Here is a 23,127-nt window from a genome sequence, read left to right as displayed (position 1 = left end):
CCCGCGAGCCACAACTACTGAGCTCGCGTGGCACAACTGCTGAAGCCCGTGCGTCTAGAGCCCGTGCTCCGCAATAAGAGAAGCCACCGCAATGAGAAGGACGTGCACCGCAACAAAGAGTAGCCCCCGCTCGCCACAACTAGAGAAAGCCCGCGCACAGCAACGAAGACCCAACGCAGCCAAAAATAAATTAATTCATTCATTAATTTTAAAAAAATAGAAAAAATATTTTAAGAGGAATGTAAAAATGCCTTTTGATCTTAATTCGTCATTCACCAATATATGGGGTTCACTAGAAACTGATACCACAGAATGTAAAGATACTAATTTAAAGTAAATTTTAAGAGTCCTGGATATCGGATTATTCCATTCTTCATTTGAATTTTCAGGTATATTAAATCAAGCAACCATTAGGAATGAGCCTGCTTAGATAAGCGTTTATAACAACAGGTATTTGAGCCCTTGTGGTCGTGCGAGGGTGGTGGCGAGGGGAGTGGATGTTGAAGATTAACTTCTGAAGAATCTTTGAAACTTTTTTTTGGTATTTATAGAGATGTTCTATGCAGATATAAAACTGAAATTTGCTGACTGATTCAATGCTAAAAGCTAAATTACACAAGCGAGATGCACAAGCATTACAGATCTATACCCAGCTACTGACTGCTAGCTTTAAAAATAATAAAGTAAGTACACATCACCCTCCATCTGACTCTAACACTAAGAAGAAAAGTGTAACAACACCCTTCACGTTAAAAAGCTTGCAATTTTCACTGCTGCTCTTTCAGATCCACTTACAGTTTTCATTAGAACCTAAATAATAGTCTCTTAAGCTACCTACTAACATTCTATCGCAATTTCATTTTTATATACCTTTTCCTATGTATCACTTTGGACAAGTGACTTTTTCAATAATTTAGTATTACACATGAAGTCTTTATATATATATATATGTATGAACACTAGGTGGGAAAGAAAAGGACAGTGACAGATCCTGAATTTTTACTCCTTTTCTAGACTGATTATTGCCCTAACCCCCTTTCTCTCTAGCTTCATGTCCTAAGAAAGGTGACAGCATGGAGGACACCAGTCGCGTGCAACATTAAGTGTGCCAACCTCTCTGCAGTGTTTTGGTTGAAGATGGAATACCCTGACTTTGTTTCTCATCCAGTCTTCTACCCCTTGCCGGGGAGGTGAAGCTGTCCCGCTTCCTCCGTTGACAGCTTTGCCTGGTTGGCTGAGGAAGGCTGGAAGGATATACATCACATTACAGCCTTCTCACTGCCAGGTTCTAGTCAGGTTCAGCAATGTATGTGGAAACCTGCACAGCAAACACAGAGAGAGGGAATCAGAATTCAATTAATCCTCTCCAAGGATAAATAAAGCATGGATGAGTTGCTCTTGAGCTTACAGGATGGAAAGCACAAAGACTTTGCCTAGGTTTCAGTGATGCTGGTGTTTAGAATCCTGATTCTTCAGCTCAGACAGGAGAAGAGATATAGACGTACAAAAATCTAGGTTCCTTACTAATGTCTCTGTTTGTAAGAAAATATATCTCAATAGTTGATATTCTTAGACATATTCAAGATGGGGTAGCGACACAAAGTCATCCTGTGACACCAGCCATTGTGTTTTGAGAGGAATCAGACTCTTTCTTTGAGCATATTCCCATCAAAGAACAAAAGGGCATTTGGATATCACGTAATTTCAGGCAGACACAGATGGTTTTGAACTTCTAGTTCTCATTTTTAGGAATTGAGAAATTGAGGTGGGGCAGGTTCCCCTAGTTTTCTTCAGTCTTCGTGTTGCCATATAGCTGCATTCTCTTGTCTCTTTTGATTTTGTTGACCACTTGAAATGATTTTGACCAATTCCCTGACTCTAGTTTTCTGACCAATATCTGACAGGCAGCCACAGAAAAAATAGAGCCACCTACTAACCTGCTTGCAGAAGCTATTTTGGGTCAACTGAATTTTGAAACCTGATTATTTTTCATCAGCTCTCACTGAAAGACAAGACCAAAGAAAAACCTCATTTAGTTTTTCTTTTTTTTTTTTAATTTGAGGTATAATTGACATACATTATATTAGTTTCCAGTATACAGCATACTGATTTCGATCATTTGCAAAATGATCACCGCAGTAAGTCTAGTTAACATCCACCCCATACGTAGTTACAAAAATTTTTTTTCTTGGGATGAAGACTTTTAAGATTTATTTTCTTAGGAACTTTCAGATCTGCAGTACAATGTTATTAACTGCAGTCACCATGCTGTACGTTACATCCCAGGACTTACTTACTTTATAGCTGGAAGTTTGTACCTTTGGCTCCCTTCACCCGTTTGCCCACACCCCACCTGTGGCAACCACCAATCTTATGAGCTTGGTCTTTTGTTTGTTTAGATTCCACATATAAATGAGATCATACTTATTTGTATGGTATTTGTCTCTCTGTCTGACTTGTTTCACTTAGCGTCATACCTTCAAGGTCCACCCGTGTTGTGACAAGATTTCATTCTTTCTTATGGCTGAGTAATAATTCCATTGCATGTATTTACCACATTGTCTCCATCCATTCCATTGGTGCATGCTTAGGGTGCTTCCATGTCCGGGCTATTATAAATAAGGCTGTAATGAACATAGGGGTGCATGTATCTTTTCAAATTAGTGTTTTCAAAATACCCAGAAGTGGAAATGCTGGATCATATGGTAGCTCTATTTTTAGTTTTCTGAGGCACCTGCATACTGTTCTCCACAGTGGCTGCACCAATTTACATTCCCACCAACAGTGCAGAGGGGCTTCCTTTTCTCTACATCCTCGCCAACGGTTGTTATCTCTTGTCTTTTTGATACTAGCCATTCTTACAGGTGTGAGATGATATTTCATTGTGGTTTTATTTGCATTTTCCTGATGATTAGTGATGCTGAGCGTCTTTTCATATACCTGTTGGCCGCCTGTATGTCTTTTTTGGAAGAATGTCTATTCAGGTCCTCTGCCCGCCCCCCGCCATTTTCTTTTTAATTTCTTCCTTTATTTATTTATAATATTCCTTTGCAGAAAAGTTCCGTAATTTTTCCCATTTTTTTTTAACATCTTTACTGGAGTGTAATTGCTTTACACTGTTGTGTTAGTTGCTGCTGTGTAACAAAGTGAATCAGCTATACGTATACATATATCCCCATATCCCCTCCCTCTTGCGTCTCCCTCCCACCCTCCCTATCCCACCCCTCTAGGTGGTCACAAAGCAACGAGCTGGTCTCCCTGTGCTATGCAGCCACTTCCCACTAGCTATCTGTTTTACATTTGGTAGTGTATATGTGTCAGTGCTACTCTCTCACTTTGTCCCAGCTTACCTTTCCCCCTCCCCGTGTCCTCAAGTCTATTCTCTACATCTGCGTCTTTATTCCTGTCCTGCCCCTAGGTGCTTCAGAACCATTTTTTTTTTTTAGATTCCATATGTATGTGTTAGCATACGGTATTTGTTCTCTTTCTGACTTACCTCACTCTGTATGACAGTCTGTAGGTCCATCCACCTTACTACAAATAACTCAATTTTGTTTCTTTTTATGGCTGAGTAATATTCCACTGTATATATGTGCCACATCTTCTTTATCCATTCGTCTGTCGATGGACACTTAGGTTGCTTCCATGTCCTGGCTATTGTAAATAGTGCTGCAATGAACATTGTGGTACATGACTCTTTTTGAATTATTGTTTTCTCAGGGTATATGCCCAGGAGTGGGGTTGCTGGGTCGTATGGTAGCTCTATTTTAGTTTTTAAGGAGCCTGCATACTGTTCTCCATAGTGGCTGTTTCAGTTTACATTCCCACCAACAGTGCAGCCCCTTTTTAATTAGATGGGTTTGTTTGCTACTGAGTTGTGTAAGTTCTTTATAGATTTTGGATACTAACCCTTTATCAGATATATGATTTGCAAGCAATTTCTCTCATTCAGTAGGTTGCCTTTTCATTTTGTTGATGGACTCCTTTGCTGTGCAGATAAATGAAGTCTCATATGATATTCTCTTAAATTAAAATTAATTTTATAAACATACCTAATTAGCACCAATCAAGGTGCATTATTTTCATTCATCCATTCAGAAGCATTGATCATTCCTATTCTGATCTCAATTCCTATTCTGATTATTAATGATTGTTAACCTGTTCAAAAACATTTTAAAATCCTTTTCATTTGAAACAGAGAAGAGTAAACCATTGCCTAGAGAATAAAACAAGTTGTTGTTTTCCCCTTCAGTGTTATCGCCAAGTCTTGCTTTTTACATACCTCTCGTTTTCTTTTATTCTTCAGACATATTTTGGAATGGATGTCTCTGCCGTTGAAGATCCAGTTCAGAGACGAGCACTGGAAACCATGATAAAAACCTACGGCCAGACCCCTCGTCAGCTGTTCCAGTCGGCCCATGCGAGCAGACCTGGCTCCAAGCTCAACATCGAAGGGGAGCTTCCTGCTGCCGTGGGGTTGTTAGTGCAGTTTGCTTTCCGGGAAACCAGAGAACAGGTCAAGGAAATTCCCTATCCGGTATGTCATTTGGATTTCAATAGAATTCAGCAAAAACTGGCTCAACTCCTGAGCCGTCAGGTCCCCTCCCAGGCTCTAGGGGCAGGAAAGTGAGTAGCACGGTCCCGGCCTGAAGGTGAGTGCCAGCCAGTGAACACGGATGCCTGCACTACGTTCTGTGTGTAGGAAATGCTGCGTTAGTGCTATGAAGAGAGTACTTTGGGAGCTCAGGTCGGATTGTAACCTCCCTGAGGGTCATTACTGGGGAGAGCCTCACCAGGCAGTGACATAACAGGCATTGCAAATGAGAGGAAAGGAACCATCCAGGACTCGGGAAGAGTCTGAGCATGGCTGTGCCAGTGCAGACATGCCTAGCGTGGTCCTTCCTGGTTATTATCTTCCAGCAGAGGTGCTGACCAGAAGTGTAAATGTTTGGGTTTACAATGAAGGGGGAAATCGTACATGTTTTTTTGGCCCCTCCAGGTTGTAATGATAAGAAGTATTGCCTCTTAAAATGGGAAGTAGGGGGCTTCCCTGGTGGCGCAGTGGTTGAGAGTCCGCCTGCCGATGCAGGGGACACGGGTTCGTGTCCCAGTGCAGGAGGATCCCACATGCCGCGGAGCGGCTGGGCCCGTGAGCCATGGCCGCTGAGCCTGCGCGTCCGGAGCCTGTGCTCCGCAGTGGGAGAGGCCACAACAGTGAGAGGCCCACGTACCGCAAAAAGAAAAAAAAAAATGGGAAGTAGGTATAATTTTTACTCTGAAATAGAAAAATAAAACAAGCAAGCCTTAAGAGTAAAATGGATTCTAATCCTCAACTAAATTCTTCATTATAAAAGCAGCAAAGATGGGAGATTGTGAATTGTGAAGTGTTACAAAGGTTTGCAGAAGGAAATCGCAGAAAATGAAAAGGCAAGGGAAAGAGGTTGTGAAGGTCTTGGAGATAAAGTAAAGCACGGATGTCGAACTGCAGTCGTCTGGGAGCCACTTTAAGAGAACATGGTTTTTACAGATCTTGCTTTGATAGTCGTTTCTTATAATAATGCTTCTTAAATACACTAAAGGTAGAACACTAAATGTAAGTTATTTATGCTCAGAGCTCATATATATCAAATTTGCATGTTAAATACAAACAAAACTTATACAACTAGTAAAAATGAAATTTAAATTTTAAAACATCAATATGAGAGACAATGTTGCTTTGCTGAACCCAGGCCACCAGTGTTGTGTTTCATAGTTGAAAGCTGTATTTTTTGTTTTGTCTTTACTTGTCAATGAAACTCATATGCTTTTGAAGCCTTACAAATCATTTTAGTCATTGTCATTACCAGGGTCATTATTTTTAACTAGAATCTATTATTTTAACATGTCAAAATAACAGTACGTCCCTGAAAAGTAATAAACGCCATTTAATTTGCCACTATACTTATTGCTCGTTAACTAGTTGAAGTTGGCGAGTATGAAGGACCTGAGCAGTATGTCTGTTTGCAGTGGGAACGTGTACAGACCTGCCTCCTTCCCACCCCAGGACCTTTGCACTGGCTGTTCCCTCCGCCTGGTGTGCCCTGTCCCCAGATAGAACCCCAGTTTGCTCTCTCGTTTCACTCAGGTGTCTGCTCAGACATTATGTCCGCAGACAGTCTTACCCGACCCCCGCGTCTAAACGGGCAGCTCTGTCACTCTTGGTCCTCTTCCCCTTCTTTGACTTTCTTCATAGCACTTGCACCAGCTGACATCTGTGTATGTATTTGTTTAGTTGTTGTCTGCCCTGCTTCCCGGCTATCAGACAGCTCCACGGGCGCTGGGACTTCATGTGTCTTGTTCATCACTGTGTCTAGCAACCAAGAACACATATTTCCATATGCTAAGCACGGGGGAAGTAAAAAATTATAAAATAATTCTTGCCCACAAAGGGCTTATAATCAGGCTGCTTTCCCTTACTCTGTTTGGAGTTTAAATTAGAAGTGATTCTATATTTACTACCTTTTTTTAAATTGTACTGTTTACTTTCCTTGGTTGTAGAGTCCTTTGTCATGGATAAAAGGCTTGAAGTGGGGGGAGTATGTCGGTTCCCCAAGTGCCCCAGTACCTGTGGTCTGCTTCAGCCAGCCACACGGAGAAAGATTTGGTTCTCTCCAGGCGCTGCCCACTAAAGCAATCTGCGGTTTGTCCCAAAATTTCTGTCTTCTGATGACGTACAGCAAAGAACAAGGTAAAATCAAACATGAAAATTGTCCTAGGCATATCTTTCATGAGATCTGAATGTTTCCCCTCATCTGTGCTGCTATTTTGTTTTATTTCTAAGTTTTCTGAGTCCTTGGCAAAAAACTAAACTCAAATTTGTGTTCATTCAATGCAACGTAGGAATTAAAACATAGTACGTGAAAAAAATGGGAACTAAATGCAGTGTCATTTGAAATGAGAGGAGGTGTTGAAGGAGACAAGAATAAATGTCTCACAAGGTGAAAACATTAACAGTTTTATATAAATGTACACTTTGAGACCCTTGAATTCCAGAATAGACAGACTTATCTGACCAGCAAATCTAGGACCTCAGAAGAGACAGGCATGAGATTAAAACAAAACAAGAAAGTCATGATAGCCTTGAAAATAGGTTTTAAAAATATGTATGTCTGGAAAGCAATGTTTTTCTCACCTTTCTGTGCACTGACTCACTGAAAGCAACACATGGAAAAGTGCTGTCAGTAGAGGCCCTCTTCATATTTCTAAATGTCACTTACACTGTGGCAAACTAGTGACATTTTCCGCTCAAGTAATCCCTCCGTCCTCCCAAATTAACCGTTTTACTTAATGCGAAAGAACTCTTCCTACGTCCTAGGCATGGGCTTTAAACACTAAAATGAATGACTGAGGGCACCCATCTGTTCGTATCAGGTGTGTGCAGATTTGCCCGGAAGCCCGCGTGTGGACCAGACACGTCTTAGCATTCCGCGCTGTTAGTGTTTAACCTTGCGTTCTGTGCACTGTGCTCCTCGGTCCACATGGCCTCCCACCCGACGGAGCACCACAGTGCAGGGATGCCAGGACCCATGCCAAACATCGGCCACCTAAAGGAATTCAGTGTGCTGGCTGGGCCACAGTTCTTTTAGACTCACTCTTCATTCTGTCATGAAATGAATGATTGATTGCCTTTATAGTTGTCAGTAATAAAAGAGGCTGCGCACCATTTTATCTAAGTTTAGTGAGCTAGGAGGAGAAGGTAAAATCTGTTTGATCATCGCTGGAATATCAGTACTTTATTCTCACTAGTACGTTGCAATTAGCTATGAGGTATGTCACGAGTAATTTACTACTAATAATACTTAAAGTACCAAAATGCGTGAATAATTTATCTTTAAAAAATTAATTAGGGTGGATTGAAGTTTATCTCTTTAGAGCAGAGAGAAAGGGCTGGTATTATCACGCTAATGATGGGACTTAAATATGTCCAGTATAATTGCTAACCTGTCTTATTTGTGCCACTTCAGTCACAAGCCCTTAGTGGCCCTTAATAGCTGTGTTCACTCAGATTACACTTTATTTCCTCATAGAATGTATTTGGGATTTATCAGAATCTAGGTGTGTCCAGGGAAGTGGTATCGTACAAGTTACAGCCATGGCCTCGGGCGGCACGATGCCTGAATTTGCGTTCCAGTTCTGCTGCCTAATACCTGTGTGATCTTGAGAAAATGACTTACACTTTTGGAATCCTGGCTTTTAAGCTATAAAATGGGAGTAATGAAAGGACTTATCTCACAGGGTAATTCACTGTAAGGATTAAATGAAATAATATAAGGAACGACTAACACAGCGCGGGACTCATTCTCAGTGCTTAATAAATAAATGCTCATTGGACAGTTAGCACCCTGGGGCCAGGGGCCGTGTGAGTGTTCACTGCTGTACCCAGCGCGGAACTGTCCACGGGGCCACTTCGGAGAGGCCTGGACTGACTGGGAGTGCACCTGGCAGATGGAAGGCCATGTGTGTTAAGCACTGCTGTGTCAAATAACTGTGTCATTTTGCTTAGTTATATATGCATAATACAACATAGCAACTAAACCGCCATGGTTTTCATGATCTTTAGCCCAGTATAGGCCAATTACTTGAGAACTGACAATGCCTCAAAATTGCCTGAGGTACTTTTTTTCAAAATATATTGATACTTGGTTGGGTCCCATTGAAGACATACCGCTTCAGAATCTCTGGGGCTTGAGTCTAAGCCTGTGCATGCTACAAAAGCCATTTTCTTGCAAACTCCTGTTTAAGATCCACTGTTCAAATAGATAAAGCAGAAGTTTATTTTTCTTTTTTAAAAAATATGGTGCCTCTTGTGTTGCTGGAATGAGAAACCAGGAACAGTTACTGAGTTCCTACTACATGCCAGTCTTTATGGTGGAATTTGCAAGGTCCCAAGGCTCATGAAGTGTGGTTCCTTTCCATAGCAGCTTATATAGAGAGGAGTTTATATTTAACAAGGATATCCCGATTTCTTTATTGCAAAAGTGATGTCCACATTTGGGATTATACTCAACAAAACAAAAAGAAATCTGTGAATTACATTTTCAGTGTGCTGTTGATTCATCCAACAAATATTTATTTGTTTTATTGCTTTATATGCTGGGTATTATGCTAGGTACTCACATTCTCTCTCCTTAAGGAACTCAAAGCTTCTAAAGTTTCCAGGGCAGCACCAGCTATAGCATTTATGCTGCATTTGCCCTAGTCAATGTGCCAACAAGGCATAGATCATGAGAAACGCTGATGTCAGGAGGTCCAGATCTTTATCCCAAAAGGACATAATACTGTGTACGGGTCCAATGAGAAAAGAAAAGAACCTTGTTAAACGAAGGTCTCCCGTGCAGTCCTTGCAGTTGAAAGGATTAAATTATCCCTTCTCAGGATTGCTTCTGCTCTAGCAATGGTCCCTTTCTGGTATTATTAATAGTTGTCCATATTGATTTTTCAACAGGGTATCTACGTTTTTAAAAACATTTTCTAGTTCATATTTATTGTTAAAAGTAAGGTGTCACAGAACATGAATAGAGGAAGCTTGATTATCACTGTCTTTTATAAAGATTTCTTAACAGAAATTTTAGTACTAAGTCATATAAATCCCAACCAAAACACCACAGGTGAAAAAGAATACAGTTCCACCCTTAGAATCCCATTAACCTTAAAGGAATAAAACTAACACAATTGGGTCCATCTTACGGATATAAAGATGCTTTTGCACTGGAATGACCGTGTTCTGCTGCGTGAACTTGAACCTTTAACCTGCCATTGTGGCCGGCTGTCCAGTAATAACTGAGCAGTGGCAACTGATGCTTTTATTTCTCCTCCTTGAGGTGTGAGAAGCATGAACAGTACTGACATTCAGTGGTCCGCCATCCTGAGCTGGGGATATGCTGATAACATTCTAAGGTTGAAGAGTAAACAGAGCGAGCCTCCAATAAACTTTATACAAGGTTCACAGCAGTATCAGGTAAACATTTTCATGAAGTACTTTATAATAATAGTTAAATATAATGCTTTAAAAAGGAGTCAGACTGATGGCTGCTAGTCTTTAATATCCTGCAGTCAGTCCAGGAGCTGGTGATGCTGGATGTATGCCTTGTTTACAGTGCTGGCAGACTCCCTAACTGCCGCTGTCTATGTCCCCAGAGTTTGTCCTCTACCCAGTCTCTTGTTGAGCCAGCGTCAGCTCATGGCTCAGTATTGGAACAAAAATCAGCATTGCTTTCTTCTCAGCGTCCACTTACCTTTAGTTACTGTGTCATTTTCTTCCTTCCTTCCCTCCTTCGTCCCTTCCTTCCTTCCTTCCTTCCTTCCTTCCTTTCTTTCTTTCTTTCCTTTCCTCCTTCCTTCCTTCCTCCCATCCTCCCTTCCTTCCTTCCTCCCATCCTCCCTTCCTTCCTTCCTCCCATCCTCCCTTCCTCCCTTCCTTCCTTTCTCTTTCTTTCTCTCTTTCTTTCTCTCTCTCTTTCTCTCTCTACAGCTGTGTTGGGTCTTCATTGCTGTGTGCGGGCTTTCTCTAGTTGCGGCGAGCGGGGGCTACTCTTTGTTGTGGTGTGCGGGCTTCTCATCACGGTGGCTTCTTGTTGCAGAGCACAGGCTCTAGGCACGCGGGTTTCAGTAGTTGTGGCACAAGGGCTCAATAGTTTGGCTCACGGGCTCTAGAGCACAGCCTCAGTAGTTGTGACGCACGGGCTTAGCTGCTCCGCGGCATGTGGGATCTTCCTGGACCAGGGCTCAAACCTGTGTCCCCTGCGTTGGCAGGCAGATTCTTAATCACGGCGCCACCAGGGAAGTCCCTTTACTATGTCATTTTCAATAACCAGAGTGCCATGTTCTATACCTGGCTTTTTCTAAATGAACCGGGTATTTAGGCATCACAACATGGTAGAAAGAGCCTTGGAGCTAACTGTAGCTCTGTGATCTGTGTTAGTGTCCAGCTCTGTTATTTACTATGTAGCCTTTGGCAAGGAATTTAACCTTACCCAACTTGAGTTTCTTTCTTCTTCTCTAAAACTGGGCTAGTCATACTCCCACCACTCTCTCATAAAGCTGTTGTAAAAATGTCTCCAATGTTTCTGAAAGTGCTTTGTAAACTATAAAACACCATGTACACACATACACACACACACACACACACACACACACACACACAGTACTGCCATAACTTTTTCCGGTACTAAATTGTATGTTAAACCTTCTTTCTTTGACTGTCTTTCCATAGGAAGTTCTTTTACTGTTTTCTGACTTCGTTACCTGCATAGCACCTGGTGCCTATTTATATAGTCCTAACATTCGTCACCATTCCCTGAGCACTTTAAAGATGGAGTCATCTACTTTTGGGGAATTTTTGGCAGTGAAAGAAAGGAGAGCAATGGCTTGTTTGCTTAACCTTCAATATGCCTGGAAAAAAAGGTCACTGCCTTTTGTCATCTGGCTTACCAGTAAACTAACAAAAGTAAGAATAAAGGACAGTGAAAAACAACCTTATTATAAATTTTAATAAGAATTTAAGCACTGAAAAATTATTTCTATCATGTAAAGTTGGGCACAGAAACATCATTAAAGATGAAAAAATACTCTCATTAAGTCCTTTTAGCAAAACAGGATGATCCAGATTTCTAGCAAACACGGTGTGATAAAGTACTTCCGGTCAAGTGCCCAACTAACTAGATAAGAATACCATATTTCATTTTGTTCTTAGAAATATGTTGTTCACTCATTGGTTGTTTAGTATGAGAAAATTTGTCCAGGGTATTATCATATGAAGACTCACACTCTGAGATTTCACTTATCTGATCAATTTCATCATCATCATTACAGATTAGAGTCCTGCTGTCTCTTAGCCTTTATCTTCTGATTGATCTCATAATTGTGAAACATGTTCCTGTCAATTTTCTTCTCTTTTCTATTATTGCTGGAAAATGAAAAATTCTCAATTTCCAACTGTGTTCGATGACAGCTGAAAGTAGACTACAGAAATGGTGTCTTTGGTCTTCTTTTATACTTCTCAAAAGATGACAACATTCTTTTGACAATGCAATAAGAAAACCAAAAGATGACAATTTAGGGACTTCCCTGGTGGGGCAGTGGTTAAGAATCCACCTGCCAGTGCAGGGGACATGGGTTCAAGCCCTGGTCCGGGAAGATCCTACATGCTGCGGAGCAACTAAGCCCGTGCGTCCCAACTACTGAGCCTGCGCTCTAGAGCCCGCGAGCCACAACTGCTGAGCCTGCGTGCCACAACTACTGAAGCCCATGCGCCTAGAGCCCGTGCTCCTCAATGAGAGAAGCCACCGCAATGAGAAGCCCGCGCACCGTAACGAAGAGTAGCCCCCGCTTGCCACAACTAGAGAAAGCCCGTGTGCAGCAACAAAGACCCAATGCAGCCAAAAATAAATAAATGAATAAATAAGTAAATAAATTTATTTTTTTTTAAAGGTGACAATTTATTTCACATTTTACATTATCCTTCCAGGAGATCCATCATTCTTCCATTTTCTTATTTTGTTTGTTTTGTTTTAGCATAGTTGGGAATAATTGAAGAGTAGAGATGAAATAATTCCTAGGATGATGAAATAGCAAAGTGTTTCAAAATAGAGAAAAAAATGAGATTATTGAAATCCTAGAAATGTAACTTAGGTTTATAAAAGAGTTCAGTCGACCCATATGGTAATTGCAAGACAGAATGAGTTTTATTCTTCATATAAGAAATAGGTACATTTTCTTTTTGCTCTTTGGAAGACCTCTAAGAAAGAATAAAAATTATGAAATATCAATCTTTACAAATAGAACTATTCAAGAAAGAAACCCAAAGGATAAAATTAGATCCAGTGGACTCTGAAGATATATTGAGAGTTAAGAAGAGTCCGGCTCCAAGCAAGTCATTTTTCAAGGTAGCAGACACTTGAACACGTTTGCAGGGCCAGGGGAAGAAGCCAGCAAATGACAGCTTGAAATTCTGACAGTTGTTTGAGAAACACCAGGGTGGTTTGGGGCTGGTGTTAAAAACAGAGGGGATTCTCTAAATCAGGAGGCGACGCCGACACATTTTGAGGCCCAAAGGAGGGAAAGGGATGAGGTCTGTGGCTGATGATCGCCGTCTTCTTAGTGAAGTGAAGTGAAGTGTGTGGGTATTGCTGACCAGCCGACCGACCGGGAGAGGTGGGACTGGAGAGCGGGCAGAGCGGCTGGGGACAGCTGCTGGGGGTGTGGTGCTGGGGGTCCACTAGTGCCAGAGGAAGACTGTCAGGCCGAGCAAAGAGGTGAGCCCATCTTGAATAGTGTCGCCATGGTTGGGACTCAAAGGTTTATAATCCCTAAGGAGTAATCCCAGATTTTTTTCTCCACGTTTATCTTTCTTTCTTCTCCTATCTAGCAATCTTTAGAACTGTTAGAAGCAATACCTCTATTTATATATATACTCTGTTTCCCTACCAAAGACAGAAAAAGGAAAAAAGAAAGAAATGAAAGTAAAAATCAGGTACATGCATCTCTCTCTCTCTCTGACACACACACACACACTCTCTCTCTCTCTCTCTCTCTCTCTCTCTCTCTCTCTCTCTCTCTCAACCTTGGATCTAGTCAATCCTGGATCATTTTGTTTAAATTTCTGAGGAACAAATGGCCCTGTGTGTATTTGTGTGTGTGTGTGTGTGTGTGTGTGTGTGTGTACACAGAAAAATGTAAAATCATAGACAATGCATTGTAATATTCTAATCATTTCAAGTAAAATGTTTACCTTAAATTTTGTGATCATATATTTTTAAAATAATTGTCAGAAAAGTAGAAGCATTTCTCATGCTTTTTAAACATGATAATCTTTGATTTGTCCTTTCTCTAGGTGACTAGTTGTGCTTGGGTACCGGACAGTTGCCAACTGTTTACTGGGAGCAAATGTGGTGTCATCACAGCCTACACAAACAGATTCATGAGCGGCACGGTAGGTCCTGGGCGCGTTTTGTGGGATTTTCATGTCAGTGAGGGGAAGAAACCCTTTATAAAGTATACATTTGGTATAAGATTAAATTTTTTGTACATTAATCTTTTGTACTTTAGTCTCTTCACATAAGCTCTTAAAATGTAAAAGGTCACATGTCTAACTCTTTAATTTTAGGTTTATTAAGATCACAAAAATTTTGAAAATAACTGTAAAGGTCAGAGACAGACAGTATTTTGAGTTATGACCTGTTTTGAGTTTAGGCTTTTTCATGGCATTTTGATGCTTGCTTGCTTTCATTCTCGGTATCAACCTGAGTGCTTACAAGTACCCCACGATATTCTATAAAAGTTGGAAGTACAGGACTCCTAATGTTCAACATTCCTGTGCCCTCTGTGTGAATTAAATGACAGAAAAATCCAAGTAGCCAGTCTTGATTTCTACCACTTACTGGAAGAAATTTTTTCATTCACTGAATCCTTTGGATTTGAGAGTTAAATTATTAAAACACTCTAGTGAAGAAGACATTATGCAATACTTCTTTTAATCTACTGTCATTCCTTTTTTTTGTTTTTTTGCAGTAACAGTACTTGCTTTTTTAAGAGATTAAACCTACAGTATTTTAGTAGTTAATTATAAGAACCAATTCCCAAGAGGCATTTCCACTGTAGGTCTGTCATTCCTTTCTTGAATCAGCTGTCTGTGGTGCTGTTGAGGATTAGTGGCAAGTTTAGGGTGATAACTCAGTGATTATCATTCTAGTCTAAAATGTGCTCTGTGCTTTATTTTAATTACAGTTTTCTGCATTATTTTATAAAACGTGTTTTACTGGGTGAAACCTGTATTTCTAGCATAGGGTGATTCTCAGTTCCTTACTTTTCTGTCCAAGTTTATTCCCTTTTAAGCCCTTGTTAAGGTTCTTTGCCACGATCCTTGGGGTATAAATGTGACCATAATATTGTTTCTGTCTCTTAGTCTAAGGAGTCATTAAAATGTTTGAAGCAGGCGTGATATGATCCAGTCAGCATTTTAAGGCCATCACTGTAACGCCTACAAGGAGAATCGCTTAAAAGGGGTGTGGGGCTGGAGGGGAGGGTACCAGTTCAGAGACGCTGTAGTGATACAGGCTGGCCGTGGTGAGGGCTCCGAGTCAGGAGGTTGGCATGTACAGGTTATTGCAGGACAGTGAGGTTGTGCTCTAAGAAAGATTCACACACAGCTTAGAAGAGCCACAAGTGGGACCAACCAGATGTCAGGGAGCCTGAAAAGTTACACATGAGCTAGATCTTAAAGGACCATTTTACTAAGTGGAGAAAAGAGGAAAGAGTATTGTAGCAAAGTAAACCAACACATGGAAACAAAGGCATGGTAGTTTGGGGGATGGCAGATACTTTTATGTGTAGTTTAGAGTAGAACATGCTGGGAGGAGTGCCAAATCCAGGGCAGGAACAGTAGAGTGAGGTGAGGGTCTTATACACAGGCCACAATAAGAAGAATGCTAGGGGGTCTGAGCAGAGAGGCGCCTTCCCTTTTGGATTGTCTTCTGTTTTCTCCTTTTTACTCCCCAAGGCCTAAAGCGGATGTTAATTTTATAATGTCTCTAATATTTACCACTGCCATTGCCTTTCACCTTCTGAGCTCACCCTGTTTCCTTTTTTCTACAAATATATTCTAATCTCTGCTGCTAGAGCAGTTGTCTGCTTGTACACTCAGATCATTTGCACCATCATAGACACCTATTTAAAAACTAGCTTCATCTTTTGTTTTTTATTTCCTCTTGCTTTCCCCAACACTATGAACAGCCTTGCTCTTAGTTTTCCTTACTTCCATTCTTCCTATAATTTAAAATTTTAATTGTAAGCTAGCACAGTATACAGTATTGGTTAAAAAAAAAAAAAGATTAAGCTGTACTCGGTATAGGAGTAATTTTGCACAACATAGCTTTGAAATAGATCAAAGATGTAGCTATTATCATTTGAATACAGCAAGACACATGCTTCTTTTAGTTTGAAGTTATTGTGAAGTCTTAGGTTGCTTACCTTTCCTCAGTTCTGTACTTGCCTGAAAGTGGATTTTTTCAATTTATTTGTAAGGGTTTTCTTTTTCTCCTAAGTATTAATAGTATTAGGTAATCAAGTCATGAGATGAACAGTTACTATTTAAACCATGTCCAAAATTGTATCTTAGCTGTGTGGTTTTATCATTGTTTGATCTGAGAGAAGGTTACTTGGGTTTTTGTAGATGTTGTTGTTGCTTTTTATTGGGGACCGTCTCATCATTTTGGGGTCCCTGAAGCTGCAGTTGTGACCCTATGCCTGTGAGGTTGGCAGGAAACACCTCATGTTTACTAGCTTCTGTTCTCCCAACCCGCTGAATGCCATGGTTCTAAAAGTATCTATGCTCTCGTTTGTGTTGGCCTTGACACATACGAAAGACCACCTCCCAAGCACCATGTAGGATATGACCAAAATAATTGTTGTCTGAAAATATTTTCAAGGGAATCTTATGAAATACTTTCCTGAGCTAGTGAAGCATATATAACTTTGAGCATTGTGAGTTTCTGTTGACTATCCCAAGATAGTCTGCTAAAATGCATTCTACATGTGTAATGACGAATAACGTTGCTTGGTTATAGGGAATGGTTATCTATAAGCCATTTATATACAGTATTAGAGAAGAATGTCTTCTAAAAGTGATAACTGATTTTAAAATAGTTGGTCTTGAGTCATTTTTTCACTAATTAAATAGTGTGGCCACATCATCTTCATATAAGTGAACACCTGTATTTCTATTCTCTAAATTGATGGTGGTAGGAGAATATATATGCAGTGTATCAAGGTAGTATTACACCCTTCAAGAACATTTTATGAAGAAGTAGGCCAGCACAAGATTCCTGGTCTACCCATGGAAATTATTTTCTGGTCCATCAGGGAATCATCTAGTAACACTAACTCTTGGAATCATTTTAAAGTGAAAAATCTATAAAATTTCACTAACCACTATAGGGTACCTATCTTGTGTTTACCCCATAAATATTATTCATGATCATGAAGTAAAAAAAAAAATGCACACACACACACACATATATATTTATTTATTTATTATTTTTTTTTAATAAGCAAGGAGGGAGCTTTAGCCTTGAGGGCATTTGTCAATCCTAGAATATTGACACTGTCCTTGGACAGCTTCTTGTGAGAGGAATAGAAAAGAACAACAAGGGACAGAGCAAGCTGGGGAGTCCCAAGGAGGCCCTTGTCCAAAAGGCTGGTCCCTAAGAGTAAGGATGAGTCAGATAGGACCAACTCTTGTCTGGAATTACAGCCTGGATTGGAATTCCCTGAGTTGTCCAGGATCCTCAAGACTTGACTTTGGGTAAGGCGTCCCTAGCCTGGCATGGAGATCCAGGTCATCCAGCAGAAGAAACAAGGAGGTACTTGCATTCTATTCCACAGATAGAGGAATTCCTACAAATAATCTTCTTAATGTAGTAACAAATACACAAAACCAAGCACACAGATTTACAGATAAGAAAATGAATATGTGAAAAAGTTAAACTTAGTTACAATAAGAGAAATTCAAGTTAAAGCAACCTTGATTGCCATTTAAAACTCGGGAAATTTTCACAGATTTAGAATGGGAATTGAGTCACAAACTGAAGTGCTGCAGAGTTCAAGCAGAGAAGGAAGGAGCTCAGGCCTTTGGGGGCAAGGAATTCTTTGGTCCCAGGGACCCTGAAGAATGGTCTGCAAGGGCGCTGGCACACCCCTGTGGCCCTGCAGGCTCCTGGCCCTGCGGGGAAGGTCACGGAGGAGAACCAGAAGGGGCCCAGAACCAGGACTCGTGCCCTTGTTCAGAGCCATCTGGTTGCTGTGGTTGTGTGCAGTTGAAGGCCACGTGCCCTAGCTAAACAGAAGCCACTGCCACACAGCTCAAGCCAGTGGTTCCAAGGGGAGCTGTAAGCCTGGTATCGCCGGGTCATTTGAGTCTTTAAGAATAAAATAGGTATTTTTACGTGAAAAATAAAGCACTTAAAATAGATGAGCTGCAGCTAATAACTCAACACATGTGTTTCAAAAGCAGTGGTGATCAAAAAGGCAAGATGCAGCAGATACCTAAAGAATAATTAATACCATATTATTATATATAATACCATATATATAAAGTTTAGCAACATGAAAAACAATACAATTGTTATAGTAACATATAGTAGAACATAAATTCTACATACATGGGAAACAAATACAAAATTCAGGATAATAGTAACTTCTGACAAGAGAGAGGAAATAGGATGTAAAACAGTACACAGACTATGTAATGTTTAATGTTTTCTTTATTTAAAAAATAAGCTGATCTTATAAAATATTAGGATTAGTTTAACTGAGTGGTCAGTATACAGCTTTTTATTATACTTTCTTTCTACTTTTCTATATTCTTTGTATTGAAATACTTTATGACAATAAACTGCTACCCTAATGAAAACAAAGGTTAGACCCTGTGTGGACATCTGGCATCTGTGAGCCATGTGGAACTTGGAACATCAGTTTTCAATGTTTGATTTAGAAAATCAGTCCACAACTATTGATGAGTAATACATCGCCATTGGTGGCATCATGAATTGGTACAAAGCCTTTGAAGAGTACACTCAAGAACTGTAAAATTATTAATATTCACTGATCCACTAGTAGAATCCTGGAAATTCTAAAGAAATGATTTAGAGGAGGAACAAAACTTATATACATGAAGGATTTAATTATGACATCTATAATTTTGAAAAAATTTGAAACAATTTTAAATGTCTATCATAAAGGATGTTCAAGGGGGCTTCCCTGGTGGTGCAGTAGTTAAGAATCCGCCTGCCAAAGAAGGGGACACGGGTTCGAGCCCTGGCGCGGGAAGATCCCACATGCCGCGGAGCAACTAACTCTGTGTGCCACAACTACTGAGCCTGTGCTCTAGAGCCCACGAGCCACAACTGCTGAGCCCGTGTGCCACAACTACTGGAGCCCGCGCACCTTGAGCCCCTGCTCTGCAACGAGAAGCCACTGCGATGAGAAGCCCGCGCACCGCAAGGAAGAGTAGCCCCTGCCCACTGCAACTAGAGAAAGCCTGTGTGAGGGAACAAAGACCCAACACAGCCAAAAATAAATTAATTAATTAATTTTTTAAAAAAGGGATGCTCAAGTAAATTATAGTATACTAACTGTATAGAATATTATAACACTTAAAAATCATTTTGAAGACACTGTCAAAAATGGAAAATGCTTATGGGAGAATGTATAAAATACAAAATAGGGAATTATTTGTATGGCAATAATCACAGCTATAAAATACATATGTAATTGGCTAAAGACTGGAAAAGAATAGACAAAAATGAAAAGCTTATTTGTTGATGAAATTATGGTCAATTTAAAATTTGTTAATGTTTAATTAGTTTTACTCTTTAGAAAAAGTTGAACTAGATTGAAAAATGAGATGTTTGAGAAGAATATTTGAATCACTTGGGTTGTTTTTATTTTTGAGATACGACACTAGGATACCTTTCGTCATGGTTTTTGTCTCATACTTTACTTATTTTTTAAATTTTAGCCTTCAGAGATAGAAATGGAGTCTCAGATACATCTCTATGGGCACACAGAAGAGATAACCAGCTTATTTGTCTGCAAACCGTACAGTATAATGATAAGTGTGAGCAGAGATGGAACCTGCATCATATGGGATTTAAACAGGTACAGAAATCTCCAACTCTAAAATAGCTATTTTTAATGTTTTAGTTCTTACTGTGAGAAATAGATGCACTAAAATAATATCTTTATATCATAATAGCTTTAAGCATGAAGTACGGACTTTACCTTTGTAATCTTATTGAATTAAAAAATCAGTTAGGAATATAGTCAGGAATGCCTTATAAATAGATACATATACACTGAGGAAAAGAATTATACAAATAAGAGAATATAATTATATGTAATGATCATATGCAAATTCATGTCTTTGGTCTTTCAGGTTGTGCTACGTACAAAGTCTGGCAGGACACAAAAGCCCTGTCACAGCCGTCTCTGCCAGTGAGACTACAGGTGACATTGCCACCGTGTGTGACTCAGGTGAGCTGGCCCCAAACCAAAGCACAGGGTGGTTGCACTCAGTGCATTCAGCCAGCTGGTTACATCATAGGTTAAACTGTTGCATTACATCTCTCAGGTCCCTGCCAGATCTGTATACTTAGGTGATAGCATGTATGTGTGTTAAGACTCCACACTCACAATGCAGGGGTCATGGGCTTGATCCCTAGTCAGGGAACTAAGATCCGGCATGCCACACAGCGAGGCCAAGAAACAAACCAGTAAGGTTGAAGATTGAGTTCATCAATTTAGGCATCTACTTATGCAAAAGTTAGTATTGTCATAATTTAACTTTTTCTGATATATGTAAGATTGCATTTGAGCACATGTAAGTTAAGCAAATTACTGTTACATAATTATCTGAATTTTCTTTGGTTTTATTTTTCCATCCTTTTTTGCTTCTGCTTTTTTTTTTTTTTTTTTTTTTTTTTTTTGCGGTACGCGGGCCTCTCACTGTTGTGGCCTCTCCCGTTGTGGAGCACAGGCTCCGGACGCGCAGGCTCAGTGGCCATGGCTCACGGGCCCAGCCGCTCCACAGCATGTGGGATCTTCCCGGCCCGGGGCACGAACCCGTGTCCCCTGCATCAGCAGGCGGACTCTCAACCACTGCGCCACCATGGAAGCCCTGCTTCTGCTTTTTAACTACTGACTTTGCTACCTCCCTCCCGACTAAATGAAAAGCATCAGCAGATGATCAACTTCCTACATGTGTCTTGTAGTTCCTGTGAGAGAGTAGTATAAAATAATAATGGAAGTATAATTTGCCCAAAATTTACATGACAAAGATATATCTCCTAATCAAAGGTCTGGCTTTTAGTTTTTGTTTTTTCATGTATACATATTAAAAAACTTGATGCATCCAGAGGGAAAGAACTGTTGAAAAGCTCATAACTTTTCTGTTTGCATTTCCATTCATTGAAAGGATCCTTTGAAAAACTGTTTCTTTTTGTCCACTCAGTACAGATATCTTCCACACATCTACAGTGGGTGGTCTTTTATCCTTTGCTTGCATTTTTCATATTGTTTGTTTTTTCCTGACACCAAATGTGTGGTCTTTCCAGACACTAAACAATTCTCTAATTCTATGACACCAACTGGGTGTCCAACAGTGCAATTCAATTCTGACATTAACTAGTTGAAGTTAGCAAATTTGGGAGTCCCAAGACCCCCCACCAGGTTTGATAATTCTCTCGAATGACTCACAAAACTCAGTAAAACACTGTACTTACTACTATGGTTCATTACAAAGGATAGAAGTGAACAGCCAGAAGAAAAGGTAGGTAGCGTGAGGTTACAGGGTCTGTCCCTGTGGAGTCAGACTGCACCACCCTCCTGGCATGTCAGTGTGCTCATCAACTTGGAAACTCTCCTCCCCCTGTTGTTTAGGAGTTCTTCTAAGGTTCCATTCTGTAGGCAGTAGATTCTATCGTTGGCCATTAGGAACTGAGCTCAACCTCCCGCCCCTCTCCCTTCCCTGGAAGTGGGAGGTGCTGTAAGTTTTAACTCAGGGTTGGCTTTTCGGGTGACCAGTTCCCATCCTGAAGCTGTCTGGGCCTCCCCCCAGGAGTTATCTCATTAGCATAAAAAAGACAGTAAATTAACAAGGATTTAGGAGCTCTATGCCAGGGACCTGGGACAAAGTCCGAATATTTATTTTTGTACTATACCACAGTAAAACTCTTGTTTTTGCAAAACACTCATTCATGCTTGTATTCAAGAAAAGTAACATCTTCAGTCATGCTTCAAGATTTCAGTGTGAAGTATTTGCCAGTCTTCACCCCTAGTCATAAAATAGTGTCATGAAAACATTTTTATTTCCTAATCAGCCTGACTAAGGGGAAAGATCTTAAACAGTTGACTTTGGTAACATAAGTGTGGGCAGATGATTGATGACTTTGCTAATTGTTCCTCCTTGATTTATACCTTAGTGGCTTTCAGTATGTCACATCAAGCGGGAATTTGGGGGAATCATATAATGATTATTTATATAGAGTTCTCTACTTTCTTGTTTTGGCAACATTTGGAAGTTAGGACTGATCCCGAGGGAACCAAATTTTGTAAAGTTAATTACTTTCCTGCTGCCAGTAGTGATTTATTATATCTGTGACATTACATTAGCTAGTCACATGGGAACAAGAAACCAAATTACTTTTGCTTACAATTACCAGCTCACTAGTAGGGTGTTCAGGTGCCCCTAGGTAGCGTGCACAGTATAATAGAGTAATGGCTAGAACGTTCTTTCCACTTTGAACAAAAAGGCCTTCTACACTTGTTTGAGGCCTCTCAATGCATATAGAAGAGGACTCATAAAGAGCAACTGGTATAGACAGCATAATAAAAATAATGGTTTTTTATTATTTATTTATTTATTTTTAAATAATGATTTTTTTTTAAAAGAGAGGACAAATTCATGTTAAGTGATCCAGACTATATTTCATTCTCCTATTCTTATAGTCCAGGAAGGGAAGAAAGTTACCAGATTTAGCCTACGAAAAGTCTTGACACTTTAGTGATAACCATCCAAGTAACTTTTAAATCAAAATTTAAGAGAAATAAATACATATGCATGTGTATGTATATGTATATGTAATATATAATGTGTATATGTGAGTATATATACACATATGTAATCTCAAAATTTTCTGTATTGGGGCTGAAGATACACTGGCAAACTCATTCCTCCTGATCCTAATTTCCCAGGGCTTATTATGGGATGTGGTTGTTATAGTGATAAGATGTAAAATTTATTAAACTATGTAAATATTATAGTAGATGATTTCTGTATTTTTTTAAATCATTCTGCCACTATATCAAAATATATGCATTTCAACTAGGGCTCATAGCCTTTTCCTGTGTTGCCAGTGGTACTCTGAAGTTAATATAATATTCTGAGATTCAGAGTAGGGGTAGTTCTCCAATTTCTTTTAATTTTGATGAAGATGTATAGGAAGAATAAAGATTTTTTTCAGGAATACCCAACTTTCTGACTTTTAGTTGATATGTTAAATTATACATGAAAGCAATCCAGTATTGGGTAAGGGA

General features: G+C 39.9%; 1 protein-coding gene across 7 annotated transcripts in view; it reads left to right on the top strand.

Moving 5' to 3' along the window:
- Positions 1 to 23,127, top strand: part of LYST (lysosomal trafficking regulator) — a 176,369-nt gene that overhangs the window by 147,372 nt on the left and 5,870 nt on the right. For 5 of the 7 annotated variants that reach the window (XM_029244991.1, XM_029244992.1, XM_029244989.1 and 2 more), the window contains 6 exons: positions 4,307 to 4,537; positions 6,538 to 6,727; positions 9,861 to 9,997; positions 13,871 to 13,969; positions 19,553 to 19,692; positions 19,970 to 20,067. In XM_029244991.1, coding sequence (XP_029100824.1) covers positions 4,307 to 4,537; positions 6,538 to 6,727; positions 9,861 to 9,997; positions 13,871 to 13,969; positions 19,553 to 19,692; positions 19,970 to 20,067 — 895 coding nt within the window. Of the gene's footprint in view, positions 1 to 389; positions 581 to 4,306; positions 4,538 to 6,537; positions 6,728 to 9,860; positions 9,998 to 13,870; positions 13,970 to 19,552; positions 19,693 to 19,969; positions 20,068 to 23,127 lie in introns of those variants that run through there. The other 2 variants (XM_029244994.1, XM_029244995.1) reach the window with 2 other exon arrangements.

The sequence above is a fragment of the Monodon monoceros genome, unplaced genomic scaffold, assembly GCF_005190385.1.
Source record: "Monodon monoceros isolate NGI ecotype Baffin Bay Population unplaced genomic scaffold, NGI_Narwhal_1 Super_Scaffold_4, whole genome shotgun sequence".
Classification (NCBI taxonomy): Eukaryota; Metazoa; Chordata; class Mammalia; order Artiodactyla; family Monodontidae; genus Monodon; species Monodon monoceros.
The sequence above is the reverse complement of the archived record's forward strand: the minus strand, read 5'-3'. Positions and strand labels throughout refer to the sequence as shown.